Source organism: Physcomitrium patens, chromosome 6 (assembly GCF_059467195.1).
Source record: "Physcomitrium patens ecotype Gransden chromosome 6, ASM5946719v1, whole genome shotgun sequence".
In the NCBI taxonomy this organism is placed as follows: Eukaryota; Viridiplantae; Streptophyta; class Bryopsida; order Funariales; family Funariaceae; genus Physcomitrium; species Physcomitrium patens.
In genome coordinates, this window is record NC_143415.1 from 5,266,526 (window position 1) to 5,278,654 (window position 12,129).

Below are 12,129 nucleotides of genomic sequence, written 5' to 3' on the forward strand. Positions count from 1 at the left end.
CTTTTGAAGAATCCTAGGGGGGTTCTGTGACCGGGTCATGAGGATCCCCTTTCCAGCTCAAAGTGCGTGTTGCTGGTTTTCTCAACACGGCCTGGATACGGACAGTGTAGCGTCACTTTTCCAGAGTGAATGGTCGGTGACACATACAAGAAAACCTAACACAGCATTTGGCTAATGCAGCGCCACCTCGCAACACTGAAGAGCATGCAGCTTACGCGTTGGAAACTTCTGCACGCAACGTGGTAGCTGGATTGCAAGATGCTTGGAACGTCGCATTGTTTTTTCTTTTCTTTTCAGAAGAAATTGCTCCAAGGATCCAATTAACTATGCGTGATGTGCTTAAGCGCCCGTGTATTATAATCCACCATGATGGATGGCTTGCGTCAAGAGGACAATGCATCATCTCCAGCCCGGCATCAAACATACATGAAAAATTAGGTCTACAACAAATTTGTAATCCCGCTAGGGAGGTATTTCTCGAGGAATGTGGCGCAAGCTACTCCCGCCGAGCCATATGGCGACTCCTCCGCACTGCCGCTGTCATGAGTGCAACTTCGCGTTTCGATACTATGGATCGACCTCGATTACGTGCTTTTTTCAGATTTTGGTATCTCCCATGCAAAGCTATATCGACGCGTATTCACAGCAATCGTTTCACACCGCTACACAAGCACCGACCAGCTCAAACGCTCCGACAAGACCATGGATGGAGAAAACTTCCCCGAAGCTTTACCTTAAAACCTGCATGAAAAAGAAACACAACCCCCAACGACGGAGTCACAAACAATCTAAGCTTCCTGAGTGCATTCATTACCAATTGCGGCGTTATACAACATCCAGCACGGCCCTATAGTGGGCCCTCCAAGGTTCATAGTACCTGAATCCAAGCAACTTAACTGGGATGTATCCACTCAATCCTAAACACTGTTTGTAATGCGACAATTGATCATCTCCAGGACACAGATCAACACACATCATATCGGTGAGTAAGTCTCACCATCTGTCGGCATCTGGAAAATGGTATCATTCTACACAAACTCAAGCTCCACAGAGATTTCCACACATCGTGCTGCTAAAGCAACAATTGGGTTTGTTTCATGATCCTGCAGTAACACTAACCCCTCTTCGTCCTTGAATTAGCATTAGATTTTGTGTGTATGTATATGTATATACAAACATACACATAGTCATTGTTGGATGTTGTTGTTGTTGTTGTTGTTTTGTTTTGTTTTTTTGTTTTTGTTTTTGTTTTTTTCTTTTTTAATTTTATTTTCCTCGTCTTCTAGCTTGGTTTTTTAATGGCTGAGTGGAAGGTTTGTATGTGTTACGTTTTTCCAAAAGTGATTCGGTTTTATCAATTCGGTGATGTGACAAAGAGCTGCATGCATGCATGCATTGTTTTGGAAGAATTTAGGGTTTGCAAGGTTATCAAACTTTCTTTTGTAGTGTTGGATTGTTTGCATGGCCTAGTGTGGAAAAGTTCTACATGTTCGTTATGTGCATGCTACTATTAATTTATGAATTGCATGAGAGGAAAATGCATAAATGTTATATGTATACTCTTATAATGTGAAGTTTTTTCTTTTCTTTTTTGATTTTTTCTGAATTTCTTTAAAGTTAGTATTTTGTTTTTGTTTTTGTTTTTTTTGTTTTTGTTTTTGTTTTTTTGTTTTTTGTTTTTTTTTCTGCTTAGTATTGCAATGTGCTTAGAATACTGTTCATCGAAATATTTTTGGAACATTTTGGAACATTATAATATGAATAAAACCTGGATAAAATTTTAAATCTAATTTTAAGCAGCATAAGCATTATTTGGCTTTATTATTACACATTTTAGAATACAAGATTAGGCATAGTATACAAAACTTTGATAACATAAATAGTAATAAAAATCTTATATGTGAAAACATGCAAAGAAAATAATAATTTATAATTTATATTATATAATAATATAATAATAATAAAAATTATAAAATATAACACCAAAGTCTCTAAATAATTTTAATAAATATATATATTAAATAAGCTATGTGAAAAAAAAACAAATGTCAAAATATTTGATAATAATTGGAGAAGTTATGGTTGATTTATTTGAATGTTATTTTTAAAATAAGAATTAACACATCCAAAAAAAAACTTGTTATATTTAAGACTATGATATTTTAATTTGTACTATATACAAAAATTATGTCCATGTAAAATAATGTTGAAGAAGAGAAAGTAGGGAGTTATTGTTTAGTTTTACTTTTCTACTGTTTAAATAATTTGGTATATATGAATTAATTTTATTCAAAGTAGATATATAAAATTAATAAAACAAAATATATCTATTTTGGTTTTTATTGCTTTTGGATCTAATAGTGGAGAAATGAATGTAGAGGTCATTTTATTTTTTGCTTTTTTCATGATGGTTAGGATGAGTGGATCAATTTAGTAAAAGCTTAGATCTATTCAACATTCTCATATTTAAAAATTTAGATTGAAAATAAAATAATATATATTTTAATTATATCTATATTATTTTAAAATTTTATGGTAATTTTTTTATGATGCTAAATTGAATCTAATCTTTTAATATATAAATAAGTATCAATAGTTTAAAAAATAAGAAATTATACAAATTTATTTGTTTTATTTTAATATTTAAAAAAATATACAATTGTAAAAAAACATCTTTCAATAAGAAATATGTTAAAACTTTAAAGATTAATAGAAATACTTATTTATCAAGTTAAAAATTTAAAAAATAAATAAAAATATAATTATATATTGAATAAGTACAATAATATATTAAAAAATGAGTGCAAATTTATGGAGAAATAATTCATTTGATCGATCTTTAAATTAGTGAAAAAAGATCAAATACATGGTCTTTAATAAATAAGACATAATAGCTAGTTCCTTTGTAGATACTAAAGCCAAAATACTAGCGAATAATGTTACAATCACTATCTAGCTTACAATTTTTGTCAACAAAGATATTTAAATCCAATCCTACTATAATATTTTCCAAAAACTAAATATATTTTATGGAATTTTTTAAAAATATATATTATTGAAAAATCCTTAAAAAATAATTATACTGCTTATTAAAAAATATTAGGACAGTAAGATCAAGTAGCATGCACCTTCACAAAATCTTTAGATAAGCATTAAATTATTAAAGAATGAACAATAAATATGTAATATTTTAAAAACTAAAATGATTATATACATCATCTTCTATATTTATTAAATATTAGAATTAGCACATATATTTGTTGTTTATATCTCTATTATAAATAAAATTTTCTTTTTACAATGCACTCTGTTTTTTTTAAGTTTTTGAAGCCCTTAAATTTGGTTGTAATTAAAATTTAAATGTAAATCTAAATACCCTACTAATTTTTAATATAATTCTATTATATAATAAATCAAATGATAACAAATTAAGATATATCTTTATTTTGAGGAAAATAAGTACATGTTTATTTAATATGTTCTGAAAAATATTTCTCAAAATTACTAAAAATAAAACAACTCACAAAAGATAAATTTGAAATAAGATTCCTTAAAAATTACATATTTGTGTCTAATTAAACCAAAAATATAAGGAATTGCTAGTTGGACACCTCCCTTTTCCTACTTAGACACACCTTATCCTTCCCTTCCAAGCCACACACTCTCACATAGTAAAACTCTTGTTTACACTAAAAACATTTAAGAATTTATTTAGTAAAAGATTTCTTTGCACTGTTACAAAAAAATTATGTTTTATACTTATTTTTAATTAAATTTAATGTAATGCTATAATAGATTTAATATAGTTTTTTCATTCACTTCAAAAAGCTTATTTATTATATTTAAGGATTTTATTTACTATAAATTTACTTTAAAACTGTTTACTGTAAATAGGAATTTTATTGTGTATATGTGAGGTAGAAGGGGCGTTTACGCAAAATTAGGGGAGTTGTCCACCTATTAATTCTTAAAGTATAAACCATTCATCAGTAATGTTTCCAAATACTCTGATCAAGTGTTTCGTCCTTTTTTATTTTTTTGAATACATCAAATTGAATTTTACAAGTATGGACCAAGTGGACAACCCACCTTACACTGCAATTGTGCATTATCATTATTTTAAATAATTTCATTGTATTAAAGTTCTTCTTATAATAGAGTAATTCAAGATTTTGTATCCATATTACACAATGATAATAAAGCACAGTAGAATGGCAAGAATAAAATAACAGTATTGGCATATTGTTTCAATTTTATTTTTTTTTCTTTTTTTTCTTTTTTGTATTTTGAAATTTGAACAATAAATTTCTACTTGTATATTTCGTTTCACAACTTGCTTAAATTTGCAACTTGGAGATTATTAAATTTATCTTGAAAACTTGTAGAAAAGAAATAGGAAAAAAAAAAAAAAAAAAAAACATTGTGGGTTCTTACAAAACTGAGTCATTGTCTGCTGTTGCATGTACTTTAATATTATAGTTGAACGGGAAACTTAAACATACTTCATTGAGCTGTCATTGTACTTGCATGGTGTATAAATTGTATTAATTGTGGATTATGAGTGGAATATATTGGATCAACTTAGTGGAGTATGTTTCATGCTCTTGTTATTGATCTTTGATAGATTATGTTTTTGGTGTGTTGCATATTGAAAATATTAATTTGTGCAAAGGATAATTCTCTTCAAACCAATTGGCTTAAGTTAGAATTTTATAGTTAATGTAGTTAAGTGGATTATAAGATAATATTTGTTACTGCTATCATATTTGATTTTCAAAACTTTTGTATCGAGCAAAAATAAAATAAAATAAAATAAAAATGTAATATTTATTTTTATTTTATTGCATATTTATTAACCAAAATAGAATTGAATAGTTGAATCTATATTTAAAAGTAAACATTGTTTTAAAACTAACAATAATGGTATTATTCATGTAGATTAGATGTTAATATGATGGAAATCAAAGATTGTTTTTATAAAAGTACTTAATATAATTAATAGACTTTGTAAATATATTATAACGTTTCTAAAATGATCAACTAATTCTAAATTTGTTTTCTTGAGTACATGTTTACAATAAATTTCATAAATTTATCTAATTTAATTTAGTTTTGAGGTGTTTTTCAAATTTCCAAATGGTTTTGCTTTAATAAATTTTCATTAGTTTCACATTATAACATAGTCCTGATTTTTTAAGAATATCACGTCTTCACACAGTATTGATTTATTATCACAATTAATCATATATATACATATATAATCATATTAATCATATATATTAATCATCTATATATATCTATCTATATATATATAGATGTATTTCAGTACTTCTAATTACTACTTCTAATCAATTTTTCAATTTACAAATATTATGCATTTTTTTTAATATCCAAAATAACTTTGGAATATGTAATTTGAATTACCTTGTTTAAAGCTTATTGTTATATTTTATACTTTTTTAAAGACATTGTATCTAAATAAATAAAAAATTGAAAAATGTACAAAAAAAAAAAAAAAAAAAAATGATTTTGAGAGCTAAAATCTTACACAAAAATTACAAAAAAGACTTGATACAAAGAAAAAGATTACTAGAGATTCTTGCATTATTCAATGAAAAATATAAAAATGTAATTACCAATATAAATAGAGACATGTGCATATATCTTTTTGGACTTGAAACAAAATCTTCCAATAAAAATAGATTTTAAAAATACAGCTTCATGCAAGAATAATTCTTAAAGGTGGTGCCTTGCCACCTTAAAAAAAGGAAAAAAAAAAAAAAGAAAAGAAAATGGAATACAACTGGAGAGAATTTGATTTTTGTTTTGTATCTCATGACACGAAATAAGAGTGGTAGTTATGAACAAAGCCCTATTCATGAGGTTTTATTTTTCCATCTTTGCTAAAAATTCATTCAATACAAATTTCACCATAAATATATATATATATATATATATATATAAAACAAAAACTCGATGACCGAGCAAGTCATTTCCAGTGGATATGGTCAAATCTATGGAATCCTCATTTCCACTGGTCAGAAATATGGAACCAACCATCATCAAGATTCCATTCCAAGAGCTTTTGCATGCTTACAAAGACTTTTACAACAAAATTTAAAAATTGCAAAAAAATAAATGGGATCTCAGTTCTTGGTTTAGAATTGAGCCAAAAAGAATGTCAGTTTATCAAACTTTTTTTTGATAAGACTCATTCTCTCTCTCTCTCTCTCTCTCTCTCTCTCTCTCGCTCTCTCTCTCTCGCTACAGTAATAAAATCAGACTGTGAGTATTAGTCTGTTTCACTACTCTAAATACTCTATTCAAGTCTCACATTGCCTGTACACAAATGAATAGAAACTATACTTATTATGAGCTACAGGATTGCCTTCCTTTGTGCAACCTGCAAATAATACTATACAACCAGTACAGTACAACAATATGCTGCCATATTTGTAAAGAAAATGAGCTACTGATATCACCTCCTACATCAAATAAGAATATCCTACTAATTGGGTTGTTGTCAATGCAACTCCAGCAGGTGTATAACTTCAATTCCTTAGCCATGTTGCGGATCTCATTCTAGCTGAAATGCAGCAAACAAGCTGGCTCTAGTTCAATTTTATGACTGGGATTTTGGATAAAATAATTGCAACTTGTTAACTGTGGATTTCACACAGGAACTATCCAAGACTTTGAGGTTCATAAGCTTCGAAAACACGACGAAATTGTACACTTAGCTTCTTAGTTGGACTAGAATACAAATGCTGCAGTTGGGTACAAGAGTTTTAGGGCTATCCAACTTTGCAGTGATTGATGGCCGGGAAGAAGATATCACTCACTGTTACAACGAATGCGTTGCAGGAGATGTCGAAAGCAGTGTCGATCCTGCCTCGGTGACCTTTCCTGGATCTTTTCTAACTCTTCGATGATATAATCGAAGTCGGGCCGTTTCACTGCAAACTCTGACCAACATCGTGTGATTAGCTCCCTCATGCCTTCTGGATAATAAGTCCTGGAACCAAATTCGGGCCGCTTGTTGAATCTAGCAACCATGTAAGCAGCTTCGTATGATTCCTCGCTATTGAAAGGTGCTGCACCTTCGAACATCTCATACAGAACCATGGCAAATGAGAAGACGTCCACTTTGGTGTTGTAATCTTCCTTGAGAAATACCTCCGGTGCCATGTAGCGGTAGCTGCCAGTTTCACCTGTCAGCTTGTATACATCATGCACGTTTGTCACTTTTACCAGCTTGCTTAATCCAAAGTCGCCGACCTTCAGGACGTTGTTTTCGTCGATGATGAGATTACGAGGCTTTATGTCGCGGTGAATGACAACATTGGGTCCGCCGTGAAGATACGCTATCCCTCGAGCTATGTCTAGTGCGAATGCAACTGCTAGATCTGTAGGCAAGGGACCCTTCTGAATCAATGCATGGAGATCTCCTCCTGGTAGATATTCAGTCACCAGCATCAGTGGCTTTTTGGTGGTAACCGCGGCTAAGAATTGCACGATGTTGGGATGGCGCAGCTGCACCAACAACTCCACCTCACCAATGAAGTCCTTCACAACTGCTCGATCCTGAATTCATACACAATCACATTAAGAATAGATACACATACACACAACTCTTAACATAGAAGAATGCAACAATATAAAATGAAGTCGTCTCGCTCACGACAGGCATTTCATGTTTGGAAGCGTTGCATGGCTTTCACCGGATGATAGGAAACAGTGCGAAGTGTACCTGAGAGAGAGAGGCTCGAATGGTCTTCACAGCAACAGTTGTGCCCCACCAATTGGCCTGCCTGATTTCTCCAAAAGCTCCACTCCCAATGAGCTTTCCGCCTTCGAAATCAATTTCGCTGGGGTCCGAGATTCGCCAGCTCCAGCTTTGAGGAGGTTTCGTGATGAGAGCACCATCGCCCCATCGATTCTCAGCCACTGGCTCAGCGCCATACCTCTTCAGCAACCTCGCCATGGAGCTAAACCCCAGTTTCTGCGCGTTTGCCAGCGGGGAGTTGCACCAGCGGTCCAGCGGATCACTCGCAGCGCCGGCACTCAGGAGAAGCTGCGCAGACATCAAGCTGTTGTTGGACACCGCAACATGAAGCGGCGTTCGCTTGTCGTAGTCTGCGCCATTGATCAACCACGCCCCTTCTTCCCTTTCCAGCAGCTTCTTCAACGCTTCCACATCGTCGTTGATCACGGCCCAATGCACTTGCGCCAATGCTCTCTCCCTACCCTTCCCCATCTCTTCCCTTAAACCCCCCTTCAACTCCTACTCTCTGTCTCTCTCGCCCTCAAATCCACACTCACTATCTAGTTCTCCCCCCTAACTCTCCAATAATCGAACCACTCCTCTGTCTAAACTATCAACCCTGAAATTTCTGCAACACAGTAAACAAACTCTCAAACGCACACCGGATCCTTGCAATACGAAACGCTCCAGATGATGGTCGATCCGGCACACATTTCCAGCCTCCGGTTACGCAATCATACACAACTTCCCAGCGCCGTCGATCAATCCTCAAGCAAACGCAACACCAGCACACACGAATTATTCTAAAAAACGCAGCAAAATTGGCGAAGTGAAATACTAAAAAGAGGGAAAAAGATGAGGAGGAGGAAATAGGCATCTTCATGAGCACGCCACCCTCCAGAGCAAGTAACTGAATTCCCCATGCCAGCTCTCCTACCCCATGCTCTGCTGCCAGCCCCCAAATCTGTCCGAAAATTGCGTGACATTCTCTCAACCCCCTTTCCCGACGCGGCATTATTGTGCTTCCCCCTCACGACTTGGGAGTCCACCTCACCCCAACCCAACTCAACACAAGCTTGTCTCCCAAGTCACGTGACTCTCACCATCACCATCACCAACAACCAACACCATCGCCTACTACTTCTACTATTACTGCTGCACACTGGATGAGTTTCGCCATCGCTATCGTTTTCGTTCTCGACGTCGGGGAGGTTCGAGCTCTCGTCACCGACAAAACTGAAGTCGCAGTCATGGGAACCAGGTCAACGGTGCCACATTGTACTTCTGGGTTCTATCACAGAAATTAGTGCCGGATTGTTTCATAATTTGGTTTTAGATTTTTTGTGTGTTTGTTTTCTTTGTTATGTTTTTGTTTTTTTTTTTGTTTTCTTTTGTTAAGGGTGTTGTTCGTTGAGGGGTGTGGAGGACAGTGGTTTTTTTTTTTTTAAATGATGATCCCAAGTTTTGTTTTAGTTTTTGTCGTGGTTTGGATTAGCTTATTTATCTTATTTTCATTTGAATGATAAAAGGATGTTTTTAGAGTGGGTATTTATTGGTCTTCCATTTGGTGACATGTTGTTGTTGAGCATCTTGGTTTTGTGTCTATGTTAAGTTGATTGAAATGCAAGGTGTTTGAAAAGGGATTGTAATTGTGTATGGAAGATTAAAGCATTGTAGGTGGTAGGAAGATGATAATTTACTTTATTAAGATGTAAAGTTGACTAGAAATTTGTCAAAAAAGAAATTGCTATGAAGATAGTTAATGATATGAAAATCTTCATGGTGGTTTTTTTGGTATCATGAATTTGTGTTATTAGTTTTTAATTTTTTTTAGAAATAATAATAATAATAATTATAAAAACATAAAATAAAGTGAAGTAAATTAATACATGATTATGTGGCTTATTATAATTGTATTATAAAACTTATCAAATGTCACTTGTTATCAATTTTATAGTAATATTGCATTCATAAAATTAATTATCAACTAACTTATAACTTACACTTATTCTTTACTTTTACTTTTCTACTTATAAAAGTGAAGTGACTTCTTAACCTTACTAACTTATTTTTATCAAAGTTAGCATCAAAATTATTACTTGTGTTTAATACTTTTTATATGATATCATCTTATCATGGTCTAACAATCCTTAAAAATATTACAATCAATCTATTCTAATCATCAAATTTTTTAATATTATTTTAAATAATTATGTGATTTATCTTTGTTATTTTATAATCAATTTATAAATGGTAGCATTAAAGTAAAAAAATATTGGTTTTTAATTATCATTATTAATGATTATATATATTTTTATGTTTAGATTTAAGAATGTAAAATCTGTTAATATTATATACTTTAAAAGTAAATACATCTATATTTTTTATATAAGTTAATAAGAATTAATATAATATTATAATACAAAAATTTAATACACAAAAAATCAGTTTATCAATTGAATTAATAAAAATAAAAAATAAAAAATTATATACTTAATTAAAATAAATATTATAATAGAATAAATTCTACTTAGATAATCCATAAATTTTGATTGTGTGTATTATGCATGTACATTAGTTAACATCTTAGTATCAAATTAAAAGATTTACTAACAATTTTAAATAAGTACCTCACATATAAGTATCTATGTTTTAAATATAAAAATATTTTTATTACAATAAGAACATATTAAAGGTATAAAGACAAGATATTAAGAAATAGAAGAAATAAAAAATTCTAAGTTAAAAGGAAGATTAAATACAAGACTTAAAACTATATAATATTTAGGTTCTTCTGAAACTTATCTTAGTAAGAGTAAGTTGTCTTATTTCTTTCTTTTTAATTTACACTATGTCAATTAGGTTCAATAAAATCTTTTTAGAGAAGATATATGAGATTAATCAGATGTTCTTAAAGTCTAAAAACCTTCTACAAAGACCTCTAAAAGATTATAAAGGATTGTATAAGCTTAGTTATTTTAGTCACATTATATGTTTTTAATAGTTCTACTATTTAATTTAATAATAGAATTATATTAAAGAATATTAATTAAATAATATATCAATAAAAAATCTTTTAAATATTAATTATACATCTTAATAAAATATAATTAATTTAATGTATAGATTTTGATTAGTTGGTTTATTTTTAGATTAATATTAAAGTGGCAACAATAGTGTTAGTAGATTCACACATCTCACAATGTTTAATATGTATTGGAAGAAATAAAGTAGTATACCTTGAATGGATCATGTTGGATAATTCTTTACATTGTACATGATAGAAGGAACTTGCTTACATCATCTTGGCTATAATCAAAGGTCATTTGTATCAAGTTATTTGTTTTAAAAGAAAAGAAGTTAACATATTTAACAATCTATATTTACAAGGACCAATAATTGCTTTAGATCTCTTATTTACATTATCTTCAATTGAATGCTAAAGTTGTGTGCAGTTAAACTTCCAAAACTATATCTTCTTAGGCAAAATAAGAATTTTTGTTTGTGTTAAAGACATTGTTGTTCTAACCTTAAATGGTCTATCAAGAAATTGATTGACTTTTAAGCAAATTCAAAAAAAAAAACTTACATTATCTATCTTTTTTAAATTAAAAAGATTACTTTTACAAGAAAAAGTCAGCCATCAACTTAAGAAAAGTAGAAATAATAAAGAAGAGGTATTATACACAAAAAGATTTTTTCATGACATAATAGCCAAAAGGAAAAGTTATAATCAAAATTTTAAAAGTTATTTTTTTAGACATCATCGTCAAAGAAGAGAATATAATCTTTATCTATTTGCAAGAAACATCAATACAAAAAATTGAGAACGTGGATCAAAACATACCATCCTTTGCGACAAATGTGGCAAATTTGGTCATGTTGCATGAGAATGTGATGTAAAGATGTTGAAAAGCCAAATAGAAAAACTACAACTACAACTACAACTATATAGACTAAAGAAGACCAATTATATCAATATTATTGAAGATGATGAAGAAAAAGATCTAATGCATCCATCAATGAAAGCTACTAAGAATGCATGTTTTAATGCATTTGACTTTGATAATATATAATTCTTGGATTTTGAAGCCAATTTTCATGTAATTAAAAACAAATAATTATTTACAAAAATCAAAGAATCAAATATTTCTAATATTAAAAGAATTAGAGGACAAAATTTTCTTATAATTAGACAAGAAAGTATATCTATTGAAAATTATTTTAAAAAAATAAAAGAAATAAAAAATATTCTTTATGTTTCTAGTATAAAAAAAAACTTCTTATTTGTTTAAAAATTTGATGATTTGGAAATGCAATATTATTCAATTCTACATCATATTGCATATTTGACAAAGATAATT

The 12,129-nt window shown here is 30.5% G+C and overlaps 1 protein-coding gene across 1 annotated transcript; it reads right to left on the reverse strand.

The window, feature by feature from the left end:
- Positions 1-6,103: 6,103 nt before the first annotated feature.
- Positions 6,104-8,264, reverse strand: LOC112283145 (serine/threonine-protein kinase VIK). The gene is made up of 3 exons (XM_024521504.3): positions 7,751-8,264; positions 6,843-7,584; positions 6,104-6,586 (listed from the first exon to the last, which is right to left on the reverse strand). The coding sequence occupies exons 1-3, from the start codon at positions 8,255-8,257 to the stop codon at positions 6,552-6,554; spliced, it is 1,284 nt and encodes a 427-aa protein (XP_024377272.1). The 5' UTR covers positions 8,258-8,264; the 3' UTR covers positions 6,104-6,551.
- Between the last annotated feature and the right edge of the window lie 3,865 nt (positions 8,265-12,129).

Bases quoted from the DNA above. Each gene is read 5' to 3' on its own strand.
- LOC112283145 (XM_024521504.3), bottom strand. From the start codon at position 8,257: ATGGGGAAGGGTAGGGAGAGAGCATTGGCGCAAGTGCATTGGGCCGTG. The intron at 7,585-7,750 runs GTACACTTCGCA...GTATGAATTCAG, and splicing joins TTCGAGCCTCTCTCTCTCAG to GATCGAGCAGTTGTGAAGGA. The intron at 6,587-6,842 runs GTGAGTGATATC...GCTGCATTTCAG, and splicing joins GCAACGCATTCGTTGTAACA to CTAGAATGAGATCCGCAACA.